Here is a 25588-nt window from a genome sequence, read left to right as displayed (position 1 = left end):
AACGCGAACATATTTCTGGAACGTACTATACTCAGTAACTCAGTACTGCTTACTATCTGCGGTCTTGGTTCTGTGAGGAGTTGGAACTTCCTTAGTAGAAGGGGTGGGAGTGAAGTACATTCAAAAACTCAGGTACAATCAAAATTGAAGTAAAAATAAAATGATGTCCCTGTATAACCATTTTCTTCAATACTCTATGCAAGAGAAGGGAAAGAGCTGCTCACGGAGCGCACCTACACTCCCTAGTTCTCATGCAGTTCACTACCTACTTCAGGGCCCGGCATGAGAGCGGCTCCATTTAGCCGGCCAGAGCTGCTCTCGCTCCGTAAGACAAACCGGAGCAAAACGCTCACGCAGTGGCGGACTCACATTACAGCAACCTTCCCTGCATTACTATAACAAGAGCCACGGTTGTTCTAGTCATTCAGTCTGTCAGTAGCCTACATAATAGTTTATAAGGATATTACATCACTCCATTGTACAGTACAGACTTTATAACACTTATTAATTTAATGAAATAAACTCGCTCTATGCACACACACAAATCATTAGGCTTATTCACATAACTCATACGCACAGCGCTTTAACAATTACAAACTCGTAGACTGTTAATAATATAAACCTAAAGATTACAATAATATAATATAATATAATATAATATAATATAATATAATATAATATAATATAATATAATATAATATAATATAATATAATATAATGCAATATAATATAATATTAGCAAATTATGCAACGAGCCTATAATGATAGTAATTAAGACGCGAGAATCTTTATGAAACGAGCGCAAGCTCGTTTCATAACTTTCATACGAGCGTCTTAATTAGCATTATAGGCAAGTTTCATACGATTTTTATGCTCTACCATACTTCTAACTTGAAATTATTCATAAGTAATCGTGTTATTCTTATGTGACTGGGGAGCGAACTGACCTTGTGCAATCTCGTAAATTGTGAGATGTGCGCAGACGCGAAAGTATTGATTTCTTCCGGGCAACGAATGTCGACGACCTTGATATAACCTAGAGAGTAAGATAAACGTAAAACTTGATATAACCTTGAAATTGAATTCGACATTGAAAAACGAGATGGCAAATTGAATTTAATTGAATATTATTTACAATTAACGCTAATGATTATAGTAACAGAACATAACCTTCTGCGACAGTATTGGATTTCCAGCCTGCGTGACGTTTTGCTAGTTGTCTTTCGATTGCATATCCGAGAATAATCGAAAACCTGAACTTTAACGAATAGGTGTACTTTAATGACATGCATTAAAGGACTGCTACCAGGTGTATAATTACATTTCTGCATGGTCGAGCATATAATATGATATATAATATAATATAATATAATATAATATAATATAATATAATATAATATAATATAATATAATATAATATAATATAATATAATATAATATAATATAATATAATATAATATAATATGTAACTTTATATAATGTAATATAATATGATATGATTATGATATGCTATGATTATATCATAAACTGTAGTATCCTATACTATGATATAACAATACTTGTATAATTTAAAATTATATATTACTAAATATATAATAACTCATAGTGCAATATAAATATCAAATATATACTCTAATATAATGCACCTGAAAACCATTTTCTTTAAGTTGTATTAATTTATGGCGTTCATTACCAACATATTTGTCATATTCTGTAGCATCTTTAAAGAATAATGCCGTTGGATATAGAACTTCTTAATCAGTTGGAGTGTTTTATGACAAATTAAACACTTTGCTAATCCACTGCTCTCTACGAAAAAAAACTCCTCCTGCCATGATACATTAAAAGCATTGGGAGTAGCGGGCCGTTTTAATGTATGAGCGGAAGCTTCGTCTTCATAGTTCGCCATCATAATGCAGAGTCAACCACTGCACCGACACTGAATGACGTACAGTATGCATACGTCACAGCGCTCGGAAGAACCACTCTTTAAAACATACACCTCTCATTTCTCAGAATCTCGTAATGTGCCCACCCCTGACCTACTCTGTCTGTCAGAGTGAACACTAGTGATGAGCACAAAATCACTGAACTGTGATTTTATCACGGTGATCGAAAAATCAAGATCACACTTATGATTAAACAGCTCTTTAAACAGTGATCACAGTTCTAGGGCTAAACTGCTCACCAGCTGAGACAGTTCATGTTCTTTTCTCACTGCATGCGCTGCGCTGCCATGCTTATGCTATCTAGTGACATCACTGGGAACCGAGAACTGTGAGCGCCCGATTTTAACAATACATTCAATGTAGCCAATTCAGTAGATTTCAGGCTGATCCTGGCAGGTTTCAATTTCTTAAAGCTGGAAAGTATACTATTGTCAGCCGACAGCCGAAAATCTGGCAGGTTTTTACATTGCTTAATTGATTCCACTATTTTAAGCAGTGACATTATTAATTGGCTAAAATATTCAACTAGTAAAATTACAATAATAACAAAATTTCACCAAATATGAAAATGATTTAAAAAATAACAATGTCTCATTCATCTTTTGAGTGATGTGTGAATTATGTCAAATTACTCATTTTCCGTTTTTTTCTATATAAAATTTCACTTCAGGAATACTGGACAAGATCAAATTGACAATCATTATTAGACACAGTCAAAATTCATGATTCGAGAGATCGCAAAAACCCGAAAACCTTGGTTCATATAAAAAATATCGTCCACGCCTGTGGAGTAAGTCAGCGCGTCTGGCCGCGAAACCAGGTGGCCCGGGTTCGAATCCCGGTCGGGGAAAGTTACCTGGTTGAGTTTTTTTTCCGGGGTTTTTCCTCAACCTAATACGAGAAAATGCTGGGTAACTTTCGGTGCCGGACCCCGGACTCATTTCACCGGCATTACCACCTTCATTTCATTCATACGCTAAATAACCTAGATGTTGATACAGCGTCGTAAAATAACCCAGTAAAATAAATAAAAATAAATAAAAAAATATCATATAATTACAAGTTTCAACTAGCGAAACACTCGCGAAAAATCTAAAAAATTCATGACTCGCGAATTTAGCATATTCTCGGGGTACACTCCCTTTCCCTCTTCAATTCCACCAGCAATCCCTACTTAATCCCCATTTGATCTGTCTTCTTTAACAGTAAAAAAAAAAAGGCTGGGGTAATGTCTTAGGTTAGTACGGGTTTTCGATGTTGATCTAGCTTCCTAAGGACTTGGGACTCTGGGATCTGGGTTTTGACTCATCAGTAGTCGATGGGACCTTATCTATAGAGCCCAGAACGATAGTTCGCCTATCAGCGTCGGATTCACGAATGTCACCGAAGTCATTTGTCGGACTTACACAAGCAGTGAATCTCGCCATTATTCTACTTGCTGCACGCTTCAATCAAATGACCTTGTGTGGGAGACGCATTAGGCCTACAGTGGACTCTCCTAAGTTCGACTGAACAGAATTGAAAGTTCAGTCCAATAAGGGTGGTGGGTGCGGCAGGTGAAATGAATACAAATTCTTATTGGTTATACATCAACGAATACAGTACTGTACTTGCATTTCCTGCCCGTCCCGAGACTTGTGTATGCGCTTCTAGTACCACAGTGGGTTTCGACAGTTCCGTCTCACAAACGACACAATTCTCAAATAGAAAAAGAAGAGTTCATTAATTTAAAATCAGTGATTAAATATGGATGTCCTAATCAATAAAATATTCTGTTTTTCTTTAACAAAAGTATCACTACAAGACACAGAACCAATTCCCATTCAAATGGCAAAACCATTTCTTAGTGCCCGTATAGGGGCGTGTCTAATTCTCCTACGTAAGCAGTCGAACTTGTTTTCTGTCGAACTTAAGAGCTTCCACTGTACTTCCTTTTGCATTTCCGATTTTATTGTGTGTACTGAGTTTGCGGAATATACTCTGAAAGTGAAGGGTTGATAACTTCTTAAATCAGGAAGTCTCAGGTGGCTGAAGCGATACACAGTAATATGTTGTGTTCTTGAGCTGAGACAACGTAAAATACAGTTTCCATTTATTTTTATCATTTGTTTTGAATCCAACTGAGTATATTTGAGTTATTTCTGATTCATTACTCCCTATATTATTTTGAATATAATCTGGAATTAACCTGTCACAATATGTTTGCGGGCACAGTTTAAAATCAATAATATCAGCAATCCATTGAACTGGATTACAGTAGATCAATGCTGTACAACGGTTTTATGTATTGGGGTGCATCTGATGCCTGGGAGGAGCGGGCGAAATTTGAGAATTACAGTAATAATAAATAGAAGTAATAATAGTAATATAATAACTAATAATAATAATAATAATAATAATAATAATAAAGATAATAATAATAAAGATAATAGAAAACCTGCAACGCTGACTGAAGATTTGTTTAATATGGGTTATTCCATTTTGACGGTTGTGACATTTTCAACAGTAATCTCACTAGACGTTTTGATTTTATCGATAAATCTGCGAGTGGAACACGAACAGATTTATCTAAAGAAAATCAAAACTCGAGAGGGATTTAATTGACTATTACACGATTAGAAGAAAGTATATAAAGATTAGAAGTAACGAAGTACTCCAATACAATAAAATATTAATTGACTTACGGAAATACAACTGTCTTCAACTGTATTATTGTACCATCTCAACATTACAAATATTACGCTAGATGCATGCTAGATGGCAGTAGTGAGCAATGCCTTCTCTCTCGTCGAGAAGTTCTCCATCTATACACGATGGCAATGTTACTAGTCAAGAAGGCTTTGTTGATTCAGTTTCATTTTTATTATTAAAACAGTTGCATTCCACTTTAATTACCCGAATCCCAGTAATCAACGTCACTTGACAGATGATTTTCAATAAATCTTAATATTAAACAATCTCTGATACGTGACTATCCATAATATCATATAGCAGAAGCTATAACATAACCTAACTAATATACTGTACACAAGTGTTAGAAAAGTTTTAATTAACGACGATGACATAAAAATAAACATGAATAATTTTAAAAGGAATAATTATTGAATGTACAATTTTCAAATTTGAATGTGGTTCAATTGATGCTATATTGGACGTGTGCGTAATAGAAGTGGAACTAGTTGATTTAGGCCTACATGGTGTATTCAACTTATTCAGGATTTCCGAATGGTGCTCTTCATTTATTTGTAAATAGGGTTTCAGGGAAGATGCATAGCTATGACCAGTGATCTTTATTAATTCTTGTTCTTGGATGTCAATGCGAGTCATATTTGAAAGTGCTGTGCATCGACTGGAGTGGTTTGTAATTTTCTGTTCTTTGACGTCCAGACCAGTGCAGTTTGAAATGTTGGCAAACAAAAAAACAAATGCTAGGGACGCGATAAAATTAAACAAATGCTAGGGACGCGATGAAATTGTGCGATAAGCAGCCATGATTGGTTGAAATACGTCCTTTCGTACCGTTTTATTGGTCAAAAGTAGTATGACGTAGTAAGAGTGTAATAGTCTCTGTAATACAATAAAGAAAACGGTCTTCAATAATAGAACTAGGCCTGCTTGTTCAAATTTGTTCAACATTAATTTTTTATGGAGTGTTTACAGAAGCACTTCAGAATCTCTAAAAGCACATTATTATAGACAATGTAGATCCTACAAAAAATTTTCCTTTTTTGTGGCGGTTGTGGTCATTACATGATATAGAAATTTCCACAGGAATTCTTTAAGAAAAGGTGTTTGTGATGTTTTGGAGTTAGAAGTATCAACTTCCTCATGGGGGAAGACATTTTCTCATGAAATTTCGGCTACTGTATGGGACCGGTGTCCACCCAGCATCGTGATGCACTTGGGAAGCTACGATAGCGAAATCCGGTTACGCAAACCAACTATAAGGGTTTGGGGGCTCATTGTGCTAACCACACCATACCTCCATTCTGGTTGGATGATCGTCCACCTCTGCTTCGGCATGTGGCCGTGAGGCCAGCAGCCGGCTGGTCGGTCTTGACCCTTCGTGGGCTGTAGCGTCACGGAAGTAGTAAGATATCGCTGCAATCGAACATTTTGGGAATAAATTTGAATAAGGAACAAAAAAGTTTCCTTCCCAGGCAGAATTCGAACCATCGTTACCAGTCTATCGTGCTCTGGAGTGCGTGATATGTATTATCAATTTCTGTATATCACAACTGGTTGAATTGTTTATGCCTTAAATTAACTTACTTGTTTTGTATTATATATATAGCTCAACTGATGAATGATCGTTTGCGTTTGTAAATTTAATAATCTGATTGGCAATGTATTGTATACTTTTAGTAGAGCCATCGATGTAGCTCAGTCGACAGACTCGCTGGGCTGCTGATCCGGAGCTGCGTTCGGGTTTGGATTGGATCCCCCTTTGGTTTCTTCCGAGGTTTTCCACAGCCGTGGGACTGAAGCCGGATGGTCTATGGCGAGTCCTTGGCATAAACCCCCTTTGATTTGATTAACCCCCCTTAGATTTGATTACCTGGCTGAGTTTTTCCGAGGTTTTCCCCCAAAAAAGGCAAATGCCGGGTAATATTTTGGCGAATCCTCGGACCTCACCTCATCTCACTACATCTCGCAAAAATATTGTAAAAATTGCACAAAATTGTAAAAATTGTAGAAAATTACTAAATTGTAAAACTATAAAAATTTGTAAAAATTGTAATTGTAATATTGTAAAATTTTGACTTGATCCACATCTTAAAGCTTCATTGCTCATGTAAGATCTATGTAATAAAATGAATGAATGAATGAATGAATGAATGAATGAATGAATGAATGAATGAATGAATGAAGGCTCTGAAATCAGCTACAAGGGTCGATCCGGTTTTTTTTTTTGCCACTACTGTACTCAAAATTCTACATTTTATCACAGATTTTGATATCATATTCTTTGTCAAAGAACTTTGATAGTGTAATACCACAGTCTAGTATATACAGTCGCGAAGCTCAATACGTAGTAAATATGCAAACATTAGATAGTTGCTCACCACTAGGATCGCTAATATCGCCTCATTACAGGCAATGCAAAATAGAACCGTCACAGTCTGTTGTTTCTAGCACCCTCAAAACTCAAGCTTCGTGACTGTATATAGTAGACTGTGGTAATACCAGCGTAAGGACTCATGTTGCCCTAAAAATCCAAGCGAATCCTTGCATAATTAAGTGAAAAATTAGGTAATGAAGCACAGAACTGTTGAAGCCTACAGATTTAAGGCTGGTTCACAATAAATCGGGAATGGAAACGAGAACGAGAACGAGAACAGAAATAATGTTAAAATAAATGTATTTAAATGTGAGCATTCACAACAGTTAATTGTGAACGCTCACATGTAAATACATTTATTTCAACAATATTTCCGTTCTCGTTCTCGTTTCCGTTTCCGGTTTATTGTGAACCAGCCTTTACCGTTTCGGTGTACTGATGTCGTGAACACCACTGAACATGAGAGTAACATGTTGGAAGATTGCTGAATTCATAAGTGTTTTCGGTGATCTGATCTATTAATGGCGGTGTTGTGTATTGTTGCAGCTTCACTCGGAGTACAGGAGCACGTACAGATGGCACGAGTACATGGGACAGGAAGTGGTGCGGCGTCCGCCCCAGCCCTCCGCCTCAGGTGAGTACCAGTAGCGGCTGGTGGTCAAAATAATGAGTGTGCTACAATTTCTATATTGACCTACTGTATGTACTTATTTATCTTAATTTGAGACTCGCCTACTGACGAAATATGAAATCCATACGACGTTCCTTCCTACTGCAGAACCTGTCAATTACCCTGGTGTTAAACCCTTCAACTTGGATATCATACTCTTTTCTATTGACAGTGTTACTTCACAGAATGGATCCTGTGAATTGTTGGAGGCTATGTATCGTAACAATTGAACAGCTCTATCTATATTCCGGAAGTCAGGTGTTCCGTATAGAACTCAAAGTTGTGTCTTTAACATTCTTTTGTTCAGTACAGTATAGCTGTTGACAGCAAATTCAAGTTCGCGTTCAGGAAAATTAGGCTATCCAAAAATTGCCAGAAAATTTGCTGTTTAACAATTTTGTTGCGTTGCCAAACTTTCAGAACGGCCCCAAGGTTTACTCAGCCTTCTATAAAATTGAGTACCGGGTCTTTCCCGGGGGTAAAAGGCGGTCAGAGCGTGGTGCCGACCACACCACCTCATTCTAGTGACGAGGTCATGGAAAGCATGGGGCTCTACCTCCATGCCCCCCAAGTGCGTTCATGGCATGTTACGGGGATACCTTTACCTTTTTACCTAGATAGCTTAAAGACTGGAAACGGTGAGTAGTTTTCTGAATTATACGGTCACATACTTCCTTGGCTTCAGTTTCCTGGGATTCCATTCTCCGTCGCTTGCTGACTGATTCAGGAGGAACCTCAAAAACCAGGTAGACGGCAGCAGCAGTCGGACACTTGAATTACCAAATAGGCCTACATTGTAAATAGTTCCGAGTTCTTCCATAAACAAACATTCTTTCGTTACGCTTTACTTTTGCAATCTCCAAGCTGTGTCGTGCTGAAGCTGACTACAGCACTTCCCCGCGTAAAAATAGCCAATCAGGGCAGTGATTCAGCTTCGCACATGCGCATTAATTGTCTACATTCTCATTTAGAGTTTTGAGTAGCACAACGTACCCCCTGAGGCACCAAAAAGCTAAGAGCGAAGACTAAACACTCTATAACGCGTCATGAACATAACCACGGAAAATTGTCAAATGGCAGATCAGATACTATGGTGGTATTGCAAATACATTTGAGCAAAAATTATCATTGTGCTGTAGCACTATAGCACATAAGGACGGGCCGCCCGTGGTGAGTACATTCTTAAAAAAGTCATACAGAAAAAATGTAACTTGCACGAAACACTGTAAGGGGCAGTTGTACATACATTTATCCTCGGATTAAGAAATCAAATCAATCTTCAGTTAAATTTAACTACGAATTTTTGGTTTTGTAGCATATATACTAACTTTAGGTTATTTTGTCTTTAATTTAAGTAGGAAGTAGGAAGACTTGGTATGGAGACACCTAGAAAAACTGAGGGAGTCATTTTGACCCCTTGTTTTACATTGCCTTAAAATGTAGGGGAAAATGATTTGGTTATATGACATGCAATGTAATGTGTTATAGTCGCGACGCTGTTATTCCCGGCGTGACTCCTCCCCTTTGCTTACGTCTTAGGAAGTGAAGGCTCTATAAAGTCGTATCGTTCGCCATATTTGTTCTTTCGTTGCCGAGCTACCAGATGAGGAATCTATTTGCTACACCGTTAAACATTATCGTGTCGTAGCTTCTATGATAATAAATCAAACGCACTGTAATTGAGCAAATAATTGAGCGGAAAATAACGTCCTCGTGTGCTTTCTGCGAACGCCAACGAAAGAGTGAAAATGGCGGGCGATTATATTAAGTATTTATCGAGCTTTAGGAAATACATGACGTCATCATCAGCGAATCACAAGACGCACACGTTTAAATGTAGCAGACCTGCAACGTGATTGGCTGCCGGAAATTAGAGCGACGGGACTACAGCAATCTATTTTAAGCATTATAAAGATGGCTCTTCACAATACAAGTAGTCAGTATTTATTTATTTATTTACTTATTCATTTACTTATTTATTTATTTACTTATTTATTTGTTATTTATTTATTCATTTATTTTATTTTGCTAATACTTGTAACAAAATATATTATCATTCATTACCCATTTTACACAATCTCTTTTATAACACTACGTAATATATATAGATATATTTTTTTTTACTTCATTTCATTACTCTTCATTGTACTTTCATTTCATGTTTCTCCGAAATCAAATTGTACTTTATTTTTAAATTTATCATTGTTCCTTATTCTCTCCGCAAATCATATTGCATTTTATTTTTAATTTAACCTCTGCTTTGTATTCTGGATCCTAGTGGTCAGCCGTAGATGTCGCCAGATGTCCCAAATTGTGGAATTTGTGTGTGTGTGTGTGTGTGGTGATGGTTATGTTTTCTCTCTCATTGGCGAAATAATTGGAGATCAACTTGCTTTATACGCGAAATTCGTTCGTTTCGCGATGTCGCCAAGAAATTGTGTAACTCTAGACTTGTTCCACATCTTGAAGCTTCAATGCTGATGTAAAGTCTATGGAATACAATAAATGAAATGAAAAATGTAATAATGTTAGTTTACACGTTCTTAAGTTAATTTTATACAACTAATGTAGAAACTAACCTCGAGTTATTTATTACAGTCCGCATCACCGTTTTTGGCGTGTGAAATAATGGGAACGTTAAGTGCGAGTGTTTTACATTTGCCGCAGTCAGTTTGGCAAATGGCTGATGTGACGTGTATAGGAAGTGGTACCATTCTCAGCTACACTAGCAACATGCTCACAAACTGGGTACTATATATCTAGGACACACGCTAAAAACGCTGGCGCCAGCTGTAATGTTTAGTTAAAATGATCTAATGTAATTAGTGACTTTTATACAACTGGTCCTAAGAGTGTTTCTTATGCTGCGGAGATTATTATCGGATCGGCTGACGAGTATTTCGGGAAATATAATAGCCTATTTAATTACGTAACAATTTTTACCAAATGAGAAATGTTAATAGTATGATCCCATATGATGATCCCATAGCCTTGTCATCAGTCGACTGTAAAGCATTTAGACCTTAAGCCTCGTTTACACTTTTCAAGTAACTTGAATTCAAGTCACTTGATTCGACGAACTTGAAAAGTGTGAACTATTTTTCACGTTCACTTGAAGTCGAGTAACGGCTTGAATACAAGTTTCAAGTGAAGTTGAATCCCTTTCTACTGCGTGTTCAGTTCAAAGTGTGTCATGGCTCGCTGTATGCCGTCATGTGGCTAGCCGATGAGCCTAGAGAATTCAATCTTCCTACACTTCCACAGGCGTATTACCTATGTGCCAGAGAAGTTGCCTAGCAAGTACGGCTTTCATTCTGAAGAGTATTTACCGATATGTACGGTATAGGTCGCGCCAGGGATTTTGGCAGATGGATTTTCTTACTGTGATCTGGAGAGCGAGTTCCTCACCGCTGCAAGATCGGCTGTTATCTCTGTCGCAGTGGAATGGGTAGGACATAAGAGTAAACATGCACGCCCGAGCATTTGTGCACTCTGGACAGTCACCTCCAAAAACTAAACAAATATTACAGTAGTCTATATGTGTCTTTGTTATTCCCAAGAAACTTGTTCGATTAATTAAAATGTGTCTCAATGAAACTTACAGCAGAGTCCGTATAGGCCAGTTTCTATCTGATGCTTTTCCAATTCACTGCGGGCTAAAGCAAGGAGATGCACTATCACCTTTACTTTTTAACTTCGCTCTAGAATATGCCATTAGGAAAGTTCAGGATAACAGAATTGAACGGGTTACATCAGCTTTTTGTCTATGCGGATGACGTGAATATGTTAGGAAAAACTACACAAACGATTAGGGAAAACATGGAAATTTTACTTGAAGCAAATAAAGCGATAGGTCTGGTAGTAAATCCCGAAAAGACAAAGTATAGGATTATGTGTCGTGACCAGAATATTGTACGAAATGGAAATATAATCTATTATATATATGGAAATATGTTAATCCTTAGTCAATAGATAAGACTGAGTTTTACGAAATACGAACATTAAGGGATGGAAAATGGGAAGCAGTAATGATCAAAATAATTATACCGATTTATTTTTTTTTTTACCAGCAGACGTGCAGCCTTTAAATTTAAAACAAAGATTCACTCATAAAATTGGGTTTGACTATTCATCTCATCTCTCAGAATTGTTTCTAAAATGTATAAGGAAAGTAAAAAAATTCAATTTCATGTAGGCTACTCCCTTGAAATAAGTTCAGTTTTTTTTTTACTTCCGAGCAGATAGGAGAGAGAAAGAAGTCGACAATTTTAAAAATTCACTAAACTATATTTAACTAGAGACGTAAAATTTAAAATGAAGGTTACCCTGTACAATATTGGTTAAACATTCTTAGATTTTTTTAAATACCATATTCTAAGGTACGGTACTGATGAAAAGGCAGAAGGGAGTGAGAAATCTCATGTCATCCGATCTCGATGAAAGTCGATATCTGGGGATCTTTGCGATCACAGAATACGAATAAGGTATTATTTAGTCCGACTTTGTCCCTAAAGTGGTGGAGTGGGACAAAAATGGGTGAAAAATTAAATTAGATATCTTAGGGGTTTTCGAGACGAAAATTACGAATAATACAATTTGTGCGAATTCAATATGGCAGTTTCAGTACTATGAATTATATTTAAAAAAATTAAAGATCGGATATCGCACAGGTAACACATGTACAGTATTTAAGGGGGTATGCAACACCTTTTGAAGGGGGTATGTAACACCTTTTAGTAAAATCCAACGTGTAATTTCTACATATTCTGAATGAATGTTGTGCTGGAATTGAGTATAGTCATCAGCCAATACCTCTAGATTAATAAATAACTTTTTAGAATCCATAAAGTACAGTATTTATTGTGAATGGTAATTATGTTTTTCAATTGGTGCAATTTGTGCAGGGAAAATTGGTTTCTCCGATATTTTGTACGATTTCGAATATTTTAAAATGCTTTCTTCTCTGTTCTATTCACAATGTGCGTGTGAAGAAATTATTGCCCTTATAATATCCATTACAATCCTATTTATTATACTCTTATATAAATCTAACTTCCGCAGCATGCAATTTTACCCAATTAACCAAATTATATTTTGATTATTAAGAAGAATCGTAATTTTATTAACTTGAATTGTCGTACTACCAGTAGAAGATCCCTAGATTATTACAGGACATATCTTGTATATTGATCTGGTAAGGGTAGGATTATATATATGCGCGCAATGCAATGCTTTTTCCTTTTAATTAAGAATTAATTTAATTTAGAAAATGTAGGAGACGTATTGTAAAATCATTGCGAACGGAAGTCATTTACATTTATTAAAGGTATTCTTTGAGTAGGACTGTACCGTGGTGTGTCTCATAATAAGGATAACTGATATGAGCTGCTGTTATGAAAATATGAAAGACTCAGAATGTTATCGCATCTCATTCTCGCAGCTTACACAAACAATATTGGCTCGCCTACTGGAAATGTCATCGAGGTCATCTGCCAAAATCGGTGCCTCCGACTATAACTCCGGTAGTGGCAGGAATGTGAACTGTTTGGAAACACGTACTGAGGTGAGTTTTTTCTTACTGTCGGGATATGAGAAGAGAGTTAAGACGATTACTTACGTATTTGTTGACATTAACTTCGACGGTCAACATGGACACGGAGCATTTGATTTGTGTTGTGGAATGTTGTCGTACGCAACCGATGATACCGAATACCCTGCGTACCACTTGCCCGCGCAAAACACAGTTCGAAAGAGGTTATGGTAGCACACAGACCATACAGACCGCCATTCAAGTTATATCGTACACGTTCTCAAGTTCAGATTGAACGCCTTGAATAATAGGCAACTTCTCTGACATAAAAGCTGAAACTCGCTTCAAAATCGCTGACTCACAACAGTGACGTCATGACACACTTTGAAATGAACACCCAGTACTTTTTACTTGACTTGAAAGGACACTTCAAACAACTTGAGTTTGAACGTCACTTGATAACTTGAATTCAAGGAGAAAAGCGCGGGAATTTAAATTAACAGCTGTTTAAGAGCGTTAAATTAATAGCTGATTGTTTCCCTATTCTACTGAGAACGTAAAAATAATAGGAAACAATCTTCTTCTTCTTCTTCTTCTTCTTTGGCACTAGGGCCCTTGTAGTCTAGCCTTGGCCTCCCTTAGGATTTTGTTCCGCTCCTGCCTAACCACAGCCTTCTGCCTATATCTTCTCACTCCTAAGGTCCTTAAATCATCCTCTCCTCCATCCATCTTAGTTTCTGTATGCTAATATTGCGTCTGCCTTCTGGTTTTGAATTTAAAATCTTTTTGGGTACTCTGCTATCATCCATCCTGATTACATGTCCCAACCATTCCAATCTACGGGTTATAATTTCAACTACAATATCTGGAGATCTATATTGAGCTTTCAACTCTGTATTATATCTGATTCTCCAGTGCCCCTTTTAACATTTTGGACCATAAATTTTCCTTAAAATAGGGAACAACTGTAAGTGAAATAATGACCAAATGTTTAAGTTTCTGAAGTTTTATAAACTCACTCTAAAACAAGTTTTTGTTAGTTGGTCTCTTATTGTAAAGTCCGTCCAATTCAGATTGGATTTTCCGGAATATGAACAAAGACTGGTCCACACCTGTGGAGTAACGGTCAGCGCGTCTGGCCGCGAAACCAGGTGCCCGGGTTCGATTCCCGGTCGGGGCAAGTTACCTGGTTGAGGGTTTTTCCGGGGTTTTCCCTCAACCCAATATGAGCAAATGCTGGGTAACTTTCGATGCTGGACTCCGGATTCATTTCACCGGCGTTTATCACCTTCATCTCATTCAGACGCTAAATAACTGAAGATATTGATAAAGCGTCGTAAAATAACCTACTACAAAAAAAAAAACAAAGACTCTCTGGCTTGTAATTCTAGCGCGCTAATACTGAACCACTTTGAGATTAAGAATACAACACACCTAAGCTATGTATTTTGATATAGGCCTAGCCTTAAACCTAATATTCCCTTAATTATATTAAATCTATATTCACCTATATTATATATACTTAATATATTAAAATCACCACACAAAGTATAATAAAATGAACGAAAAGAATAACAAACAGTTAAACCTGTAGAAAAATAAAATAAAAAAAAAAACAAAAATATTTATATATCTTAAAGATACTATTTCCAAAATTAAATCCCTTGAATAAAATCCAGCCAAAATGGTATACCACACAAAGCAAGATTAGAAATACGTAAACAAACTGTTGGTTTAGTGTGCACAAATTTTTAATCCATGGTGAAAATATTTATTATAAAGTCGTTTCTAGTTTCCATATTCAGTTATCTAAAGAAGCAAAGGAATAAAGACTACGAATTCACAGGAAAAGTCGTATAAGAAATTTCTTCCGCCAGTCTACTAATGAAGATGTGCTTCAAACTGACTTACTTCGTTAGACTATTATATTGTGAGCCTGAGACAAACTCGAAAAAAAGGTCGGAGGAAAGCTTTACCTGAAGTTTTCTCTCCTCTATTGGGTGCTACACGTGGATCGAGAAGAGTTAAAGGAGATGAGAACGAAGCAGTGGAAGAAGACTGCAAAAGTCCTGGTATTGGTTTACCAATATTGCGATAAAATGTATTAATATTTTCAGGCGGTAAGCCTATTTCGTTCTATATAGCGTGCTCATATTCTATATTGCAATAAAATACATGGAAGACCATCGATCGGCGAAGGAGGGGTTGTGAGGTATTAAAATATTAGGCCTACATTGTACTATGTTGTTTACAAAGATTGTAATACAAAATCAAAATAATAAATTTGAGATTAATAATTTAAGACGAATCAGTGACGAAATAAATTAAGAATCAACATCGAAATAAAGATAAATAATCCGTTTGTTTATTTGTTTGTTTGCTTTAGAGGAAGAATCTACGCAAAGATTAATTTTTGGTCCTACAGAATACATCTGTTACGGTAACAATGATTATTAGAGGAGAAAAGGGGGAAAATACTAGAGGAGAGGGATTCGATCCGGTGCTGTGGATTGAACTTCGGCGTAACTCAGTGGTTAGATCACACTAATAATCATTAGAGGAAGAAGTATTGAAACAAAATTTTATTATTTTCTATACATAAAGAACAAAACACACAAAATACATTTTTATTTGGTTATTTTACGACGCACTATCAACTACTGTGGTGATCTGGTGTCTGAATGACATGAAGGTGATAACGCCTGCGAAATGAGTCCAGGGTCCAGCGTCGAAAGTTACCCAGCATTTACTCTTAATGGATTGAGCGAAAACCCCGAAAAAACCTCAACCAGGTAACTTGTCTCAACCGATTTGAACCCGAGCCCACTGTTTTCACGGTCAGGCATGCTAACTGTTACTCCACAGCGGTGGATATTATAATGACTATTACACTTTTACTACGTCATACTACTTTTGACCAATAAAACGATACGAAAGAACGTCTTTCAAACATTCATGGCTGCTTATCGTACAATTTTTTCGCTTCCCTAGCATTTGTTTAATTTTGTCGCTTCCCTAGCATTTGTTTGTCTTTATCACTACCCTAGCATTTGTTTCTTTGTTTGCCAACATTTCAAACTGTAAATTCTTTACGGTACTATAAAACATCGTAATTAGTTTCCCGCATAGATAGTCGACTGAAAATGGCGGCTCCTTTCAAACATTTTGGTGAAGGTAACATTAGTGAAATAGAATTTCAGTAAGTGAATTAATATTGCATTGTATTAGAGAACTTTATTTCTTCCAATCTTTATATACTTTCTCTGATTTTATGACCTTCCTACCATTTTTTTGTTTGCCAACATTTCAAACTGCAAATTCTTTATGGTACTATAAAATATGTTTTGCGATCGTCATTTGTTTACAGCATAGACAGTCAACTTGAAAATGGCGGCTCTGTTCAAACTTTTGGTGAAGCTACCGTTAGTGAAATAGAATTTCATTAAGTCAATTAATATTTTATTGTATTAGAGTACTTTATTTCTTCTAATCTTTATGTACTTTCTCCTACTTGTGTAATAGTCAATTAAATCCCACTCGAGTTTTGAATTTCTCTAGATAAATCAAAACCTCTAGTGAGATTACTGTTGATAAATTATACAATACATACCTGTAAGAAGGACCATCGCTCGATAAAGGAGAGCAGAGAGCATAAAATAGTACATTATGCAACGAGCCTATAATGGTAGTCATTAAGACGCGAGTATGTTTGTTTATGAAACGAGCGCAAGCGAGTTTCATAATTTTCATACGACCGTCTTAATTACCATTATAGGCAAGTTTCATACAACTTTTTATGCTCGACCATATTTCTAACTTGAAATTATTCATAAGTGTTCATGTTATGGTTATGTAGCCTAAGTGAGGAGCGGAACTGACCTGAATTGTGAGATGTGCGCAGACGCGAAAGTATTAATTTTTTCCGAGGCACGAATGTCATTGGCCTTGATATAATCTAGAGAATAGCATGAAGATTAGTCTTGATATAACCTGGAAATTGATTTAGAATTGAAAAACGAGATGGCAAATTGAATTTATTTGAATATTATTTACAATTAACGCTAATTATTATAGTAACAGAACATAACCTTCTGCGACAGTATTGGATTTCCAGCCTCCGTGACTTTTCTCTAATTGTCTTTCGATTGCATATCCGAGAATAATCGATACTTGCGGTTTTATAATGGTACAATGGTGATTTCTCATTGTCTGAACAACTGAATTATAATGAATAGGTGTACTTTAATGAGGTGCATTAAAGGGCTACTACCAGGTGTGTAATTACTACATTTCGGCATGGTTGAGCATAAAGTAATATATTATATTTAACTATGTTATTTGCGAAGATTGAAACCGGACAGGGTGGCTATGCATTCAGATGGCTTGTGTTCGATTACTACCTTGGGCATGGATGGATGTCTTTCGTTAATGATCTGTCCTGTGTGTGTCTCTGTGAAGACTCCTATGCTATTGTGGTCCACATATGTTTCTGTGCCTACTGTCTCGTGTGATACAGAGAAAACCATTCCCTCTCCTAGAGATATTGGTGTGCAAGTCCTACGGAAAAAATGCCAATGGCTTCAATATCGAATCAGTGTGATCAAGACTAAGATGAATCAGAGAACCTTATGCTCTGTAGCTATTAGCTTGCGGTGTTGAAGCCCTCCATGTTGTCGGAGTAACTGCCACTGCTTTATTTCCTTTTTCATATTCGAGTTACATAGGAAATTCAAAATCGCGCCGCGGGGTATGCGGTCCAGGAGTTGAACATATATTCATGTATGTGTTACTTCTCCTTAAGGGGAGGCAGAGGTGAAATTTTCGAACAAAACTGAAGAAAAAATGAAAATTTGGTTTTTTCCATTTTTATTATCTTTATTTTGATATTCCGATGTTAGTTTTTGATTTTGTGCCCTTAAAATTATGAAATTAAAACCAAGATAACTGTATTACTATATTATTCCCATAATGAACTAATACTTATCATTATTTATATACCTTGTCTGAACATATAAATAAACAGAAATATTGAAAATTTCTTACAATATGGTGCACGGAGCATTTTATATCAAACGATATAAAGTTTTATAAATCTATTAATATTTACAGAACTATTGTACTTAGAAAGTTGAAACTTGGTACGTCCATTACTAATAACATACTTAGTATCCATGATAAATTTCAAACAAATCGGATAAATTTTGTGGATTTTGAAATATTTACCTCTGCCTCCCCTTAAATCGCTTTCTTTTCTACGATAGTGAGTAAAGTTGCATTTTACCCACTGTTTTTAGTGCGTAAAATGAGCACTTAAAACACAAATACGTAAAAAAGTATATAATCACTTTACGCACTGCTATTCATTTTACACACTGCCAAAAAATTCAATATTCAATCCATAAAGTTCATTATTCAATATTCAATCCATAAAGAAATTAGTGCATTAACTCGAACTTTCATGACGTAAATATTACACGTAACGTAAATCAGTAACAAATTTAACATTCATATTTAAATTTTAGCCCCTATTATTCTCAAGTTACAACTGTACTAGTCATTGCAGTAAGGTGTGACAGTCTACTGCTGTAGAGCAACGGTTAGCATGCCTGACCGTGCAACGAGTAGGTCCGGATTCAAATACAGGTTGGGACAAGTTACCTGGTTGAGTTTTTTTTCGTTTTTTTCTCAACCCATTACGAGCAAAAATATTGTATTACACACATTCGTAAAGGTACAGGGTGCGTCAGAAAGAACGGATGGGTTTCACATGGCAAGAAAATTGTAAAGATTCATCAAATCAAAAATTTATTGTTATCAACATATTCACCAATACATGCAGTTTATTTATGTAAAACAACATTATCCATATGATGTCCTTGGCTTTCAATACAGGCATCGAGGCGTTTTCTGATGTTCGCCATCACTTTCACAGTCATAGCTGGTGCAATTGCCACGATTTCTTCACGAATCGCTGTCTTCAGTTCGTCCAGTGTATGTGATGATTGTTTACAAAATTACGCCTTCAAATGGTCCCAAAGAAAGAAGTCGCAGAGCGCGAGATCTTACCGTAGCCTCGGACAATCTCAGTGCAATAGAATTTCGTCCAGGTGATTTCTTCTTTAATGTTGAACCTGTGATACGAAGTGAAGCCACCCACCGCAAAATTGTATTCCGAGTTGGAATCCTAGCGTGACATCCGATGTCGAAATGAGTCCTGAGTGGTGATCACAGACTCTTCATTTTTCAAAAATGTCTCTACGATGAAAGCACGTTGTACACCAGACCAACACCATATTCTCAACTGAAACTGCATTCTATGGCTGACCCAACAGTCGTGGTCCCCCTCACTATATCTCTCTCCTCGTTGCGTATCGATAGTTTGAAATCCATCCGTTCTTTCTGACGCACCCTTTATCTTTATGTCCCTCGTGTGTTTGTGAAACTCGACGAACTTGTATCATAAGTAATTATTTTGTTAGATTTGTAAATGTGCTCTTTAGATGAATTTTGTTATTAGTGAATTATTAATTCGTAGAAAGCAGTCTTTTTATTTAACACCCTAAATCAGTGGTTCCCAAACCTTTTCGATCGCGGATCCGTTTCGACTCGAAAAAGGATTCATGGATCCTCGAATTAAATTAATCGCTTTATATATATATATATATATATATATATATATATATATATATATATTATGGCTCCATACTGTACGTATTTAACATCGAAAATATGTCTACAACTACATTACTTACCATGCATAGCCATGAGTTCATAAGCATGGAGTGGTATTTATAAAAGGTGTGTTTTTTTTTTTGCATAATTACATGCATAAGTATAAAAAAGTTACCATCAAATTGCTCAAGTGAAGAACGGCGTCTTTTCCTCTTTTCACAACTCACACGGTATGACGTCTTTGCAGCATTTTTATCGTCTGTTTTCGCATTTTTCACCAACGTATTCTGACACTTTTAACCCTTGAGGTTTACATTGAAAAATGTATGTTCTTGTTCTTACATTCGGGGTGATTTGTTTTAAAATGTCTACGCAGTTTTGCTTGCAAATAAATAACTGTTAGTTAACACTTCGTTATATAGCAAATAAAGGGCGTCGATTGCTAGTAAAATTCATGTTATGGGAATAATAAGTTAATTAAGTAGTAAAATATCGCTGCAATCGAAAGGTATTGGGAATAAATTTGAATAAGGAACAAAAAAAGTTTCCTTCCCAGGCAGGATTCGAACCACGAAAGTCTTAGTTACCAGTGTATCGTGCTCTGGAGTGAACAAAGCTCTGAAATCAGCTATAAGGGTCGGTCTGGTTTTTTTGCCACTACTGTACATTATCAGCCAGAACCTCAATCAGAGGTAGGTAGTATTATGTTATTTATTTCAAAATATTTGGTACCAACCGTTAAGTGTTGGCGGATCCCCAGGAATCCGCGTAGCACGCTTTGGGAACCAGTGCTAAATGAATTTCCCCAAATTCGAGACTTTGCGTCCAAATGAGAGGGTAAGCATTATCTTCTATTTCTAAAAATCCTACGACAATATAAACCAACTGGAGTGTAAGCGGGGAATTTTGTGTTGTAGTTGGTAATGACGCTTAATGAAGGTGAAGATGAAGATGAAGATGCTTGGCAGCAAGAACTTCTTTATCATACGTTGTATTTTAAAACAATCTACTTCGGACGACTGAAAATAATTTGAGCTCTGCAAGCGGATGCAATTATTATTTGCCTGATTTCATTTCATTTTATTTAATGAAAGCCACAGACTTAGCTCAGATGGAAGTGAGTGTAATCGTGATCAGAGGTTGCGTTTTGGCGTCGGCGTCTGTTCGAAACATGCTTAAACATCCAGTTTGGGCGTTTCCACTAGAGATTTTGCACAACTGTAAAGCGAATGTCAAACACTCCCATGGCGAATGGAACTCATCTTACCAAATACTATATCGCTGACGGCTGCGCCAGCGAATAGGGATTATGAAGAATGGACACTTCGCGTCGACATCTTTGATGTAGCCGGACCGATTTCAATGACCTTCAAGCCAGCTAGAGCGTCAGATTCTGCTTTCTCCCTAGAGTTGGCGCTGACATCACACCAGCTAGCAGTCGACACAGCGGAAATATAACACATATAATTAATACATCTAGGTACATTATGTACTCAAATAAAATAAATTGAATCCATAAAATAATAAATCCTTCATTAACTGTAATGTCTAGACTCTAGAGTTCCTTTATAATGAGAGTTCAGACGTTGACCCCAACAACAATTAAAATATGTAATGATTTGATAGCGCTGAAAATGGAAAAACAAAACTCTTACGAGAAGTAAAACCATATACCTATATTATATTATATTATAAACAAATATTAAACGAATTCGATACTTAATTTTATAATGTATTATATTATTTTATAATATAATTTGTGATATCTGAAATATAAAATATTATTATTACAACTAGTTTGTCACTGAGAAATAAGGAAAAGCTGTTAACTTGAATTTATTTGAAGCAAAGCGTTACTGGATTATGCAATAAGGTAGACGATGTTTGGATCCTGTGTCTCAACTCTATTCTCAATTATTATCTTAGCGTATGCTCGATTACACTACCTCCAGCGCTTGAAAGTGGAAGTAACCGCTGGCGCACAGAGAAACAAAACACAGGAAAATTCGCTCAGTGTTCATTCTTTATAATCCCTATTCGCTGGCTGCACCAGCTAGTAGACGACCAGTAATGACGTCACCCCAAGGCCAAGCCAGCGGAACAAGCATAGTATCAGATGGCAACAGAAATGGAGAAAGGAAGAAGGGGAGAGAGAGGAATGCTGAACCACCAAAGAAGAGACTGGTGAACAAGGAAGTGAAATAAGTGCGTGGAATAGAAGGGGAAGTAGTGAGTGTGTAAAGCGTGCCAGGAGTGCGAAAAGAGGGGGCTATAGTGGAGAAAAACCTGTCTATAATCTGAGGAAATGGTGCATCAATGGGTTGAAATAATAGTAGGTTAGCTAGGTAATGGATAAATGGAAGTGAACTGTTGTACTTTTTTCATTGTTAAATAGTGTTATAAAATGAAAGCAATGTTGCTAGGATACGAGCGCTTATGTGTTGTGTGAGGAGAGTTTAGACCGTGAATATAATAATAGTTAAAGTTTTTAGTGAAATAGTCAAAAAGGGTTAGGTCTTATATATTAAATAAGTTATATGTATTGTTATTTAAAGTATTAAGTCAGTTATGAAGGTAGGAAGTATTTTTAAGGGAACTGAGAATATGAGAAGGAAAGTAGAATAGTAGTGGATAAAATAAAAGGATGGTCAAGTGAAAGTGAAAGGACATGAAAGACATAGCAAGAACAGGCTTCAAGTGTCAAAATACGTCTTGTTTAAAGTTGCAAATAGTGCAAGTAAGGGAATGCTGGCCCGAATACAGAAATGTGAAGGGCCAGCAGGACCGAAGATTTTGAGAAATATATATCATATCATATCATATCATATCATATCATATCATATCATATCATATCATATCATATCATATCATATCGCTGTCATAAATTCTACTGACGCCAGATAACCTTATACTTGGTGTTCAGTTCAAAATGTGTCTTGGCTCTCTGTATGCCGTCATGTGGCTAGCTGACGAGCCTAGAGAATTCAATCTTCATACACTTCCGCAGCTCAGGTGTATAATCTAAGAGGCAGAGAAGTTGGCTAGCAAGTACGGCGTTCATTCTGAAGAGTACGTGCCGATACGTACGGTAACGCCGGTAGTGGCAGGAATGTGAACTGTTTGGAAATACGTACTGTCGGGATATGGGGAGAGGGTTAAGACGATTACTTACGTATTTGTTGACATTAACTTCGACGGTCAACATGGACACGGAGCATTTGATTTGTGTTGTGGAATGTTACCGTACGCAACCGATGATAACAAATACCCTGTGTACGACTTGCCGGCGCAAAACACAGTTCGAAAGAGGTTATGGTAGCACACAGACCGTACAGACCGCCATCTGTTGCTACGACGTTCAAGTTATACCGTACACGTTCTCAAGTTCAGATTGAAGAACGCCTTAAATAATAGGCAACTTCTCTAACATATAAGCTGAAACTCGCTTCAAATCGGTGACCCAACAACAGTGACGTCATGACACACTTTGAAATGAACACCCAGTAGTTTATACGGCATGAAATAGCAATCACGATTTAAGAATATTAAATTTATAGTAGGCTAAGTTACAGCAGTATGGGCGGGAAATGTTTAGGAATCGGCCTTCCCTTGCGTTTCTGTACTTAGAAAATCTTCACGAAACAGGCACGTTACTCCGCGGCCACTCTTATACTATGCTTGATTTTCTTACCATAAATTACACCGACGCACACAGGGGTATTTTGCACAAAAAGCTGACCAAAAGTCGAAAAATAAATTAACTGGCGACAAATCAGAAGTTAAACAGTTATTGATGTCTTATAGCAAAATTGAACTCTATGCTTCACAACTGGAACGGCTTCCAAGCGCTACTGAGGCCGGCAGAAAAGTATACAACCAGCACTGGTGGAGTATTGCTGTCTTTGTCTTTCACATTGTTCCTACTGCGCTGATGACGTTAGATGCGAATAAAATTGAATTTTAAAGTTATCAACTTTGTTTAAAAGCTTGGAAATCTCATAACCTGATTCATAATGAGTTTTCGGTTTACATCAAATGGAATTTCAAAGTCATTGACCCCGTTTTAACATTATATAGTCAAAATTATCTTGTTACATATTGCATTCTCTATATAAAAGTATAATTCTACTCCTTTACAGGTTAATAGCCTCGTTACCATTTTTATATTTCGGATGGTATGCCCATTTAAATGTCTATCATTTTTAACTCTTTTTAAAACCTTAATAAATATAATAACTCTATCACATTGAGGAGAAATTTGTGATATTACTATTAATATTAGACTAGACGGCAGTTCGGAAGGCGGTCGGCTGCTATATGCGCCGTAGCATTTCTGGTATGTGACGTCACAAGCTTGCACAGTAGAACCAATCGGAATCAGTCTGTAACAAGTCCTTCCCGAGTTCGTTTGTTCACAAGTGAGTGTTTCAATACATTGAATAAGTAAAACTAACATTTACTGTGTGTGTAAGATAAATAAATGGAAGAAGAGACTGTAAAAAGACAAGTATTGCACAGGCAGGAGCGAAAAATAGTGTTTAAGGTGTATAATTATTTTGAAGACTTTGACGAGTAGAACGCTGCCGGCCATCTTGATGCTGGCTGCAACGTTGCCAACGTGCAAGAAACGACTAGAGAAGTAAGATGTGGTGTGGGATTGAGAACCGTGCAAAGAATATTATTAGTAAAGGAAAGAGTTTATGTTTGATGTCACGCTTACAGTAATCACCGGCTAAGGTCATTATTGTCTTTTGATAATTTAAATTCTCTCCTGCGCTATTTATAGTGCACGTGCTCGTGAAGTACGATGTGGCAATGTTGTACGCTGCCTTGCTCTCTCTATCTCTCTCTCTCTCTCTCGAAGCGAACGCTAGCAGGCTACCGCCTTCCGAATTGCCGTAGACTCTAGTATCCACTGGTATATTGTTTTACTTGCTAATATATTTTATTTTAAATTGAAATTGATACCACTCGTGCAAAGATTTTTTGATTTTGAAAATTGTGACAAAAATGTACTCGGAACACAATGTTCGATTTTTTACTTTGTTATTTAACGACGCTGTATCAACCACTGGGTTATTTAGCTTCGATGGATTTGGTGATAGGGAGATTATATTTGGCGAGATGAAACCGAGGATTCGACATAGATTACCTGACATTCGCCTTACGGTTGACGAAAAAATCAGAAAAACTCAACGAGGTAATCAGCCCAAGCGAGAAGCGGACGGACAATTGAGCGCGACTCCAGATCAGGAGGCAAACATGCTACCGCCTAAGCTACGCCGGTGGTTTTGTTCATGTTTATTTGATAATATATGATATAAACTTATATTTACTGACGATTTGCCTTAGAATGTCCAGTAAACAAAATTTGACATGGTAAAACATCAATGCTATGCAGTATGACAATTAAATATTTACCTTTATCAAAATGAGGTTGCGTATAGTTTGCTATGCAATTAGTGATTCATTTTACACATAATGTCTCTATATAGGCCTATTAGGTTCTACATTATAAATAATGTGTAATCCTATAGACCAGTGATCGCCAAAAGCTGTGTCGCCCATGTCTCCACTCAAGCATAACCATGACATCATACCCCCACCCTCTGTTTAAAGTCATGACTTCGATATAATAAAGACATTTATCAGCAGCGGACGTACGCATGTAATGTTACAAGTGTGTAGGATAATATGTTTCGATG

The 25588-nt window shown here is 36.6% G+C and overlaps 1 protein-coding gene across 10 annotated transcripts in view; it reads left to right on the top strand.

Moving 5' to 3' along the window:
• Positions 1-25588, top strand: part of LOC138708096 (nuclear protein MDM1-like) — a 945585-nt gene that overhangs the window by 133738 nt on the left and 786259 nt on the right. For all 10 annotated transcript variants that reach the window (XM_069838271.1, XM_069838273.1, XM_069838272.1 and 7 more), the window contains exon 2: positions 7558-7645. In XM_069838271.1, the coding sequence (XP_069694372.1) occupies positions 7558-7645 (88 nt within the window). The remainder of the gene's footprint in view (positions 1-7557; positions 7646-25588) is intronic.

The sequence above is a fragment of the Periplaneta americana genome, chromosome 10 (genome assembly GCF_040183065.1).
Source record: "Periplaneta americana isolate PAMFEO1 chromosome 10, P.americana_PAMFEO1_priV1, whole genome shotgun sequence".
Classification (NCBI taxonomy): Eukaryota; Metazoa; Arthropoda; class Insecta; order Blattodea; family Blattidae; genus Periplaneta; species Periplaneta americana.
This window is presented reverse-complemented; position numbering and strand designations above follow the sequence as displayed.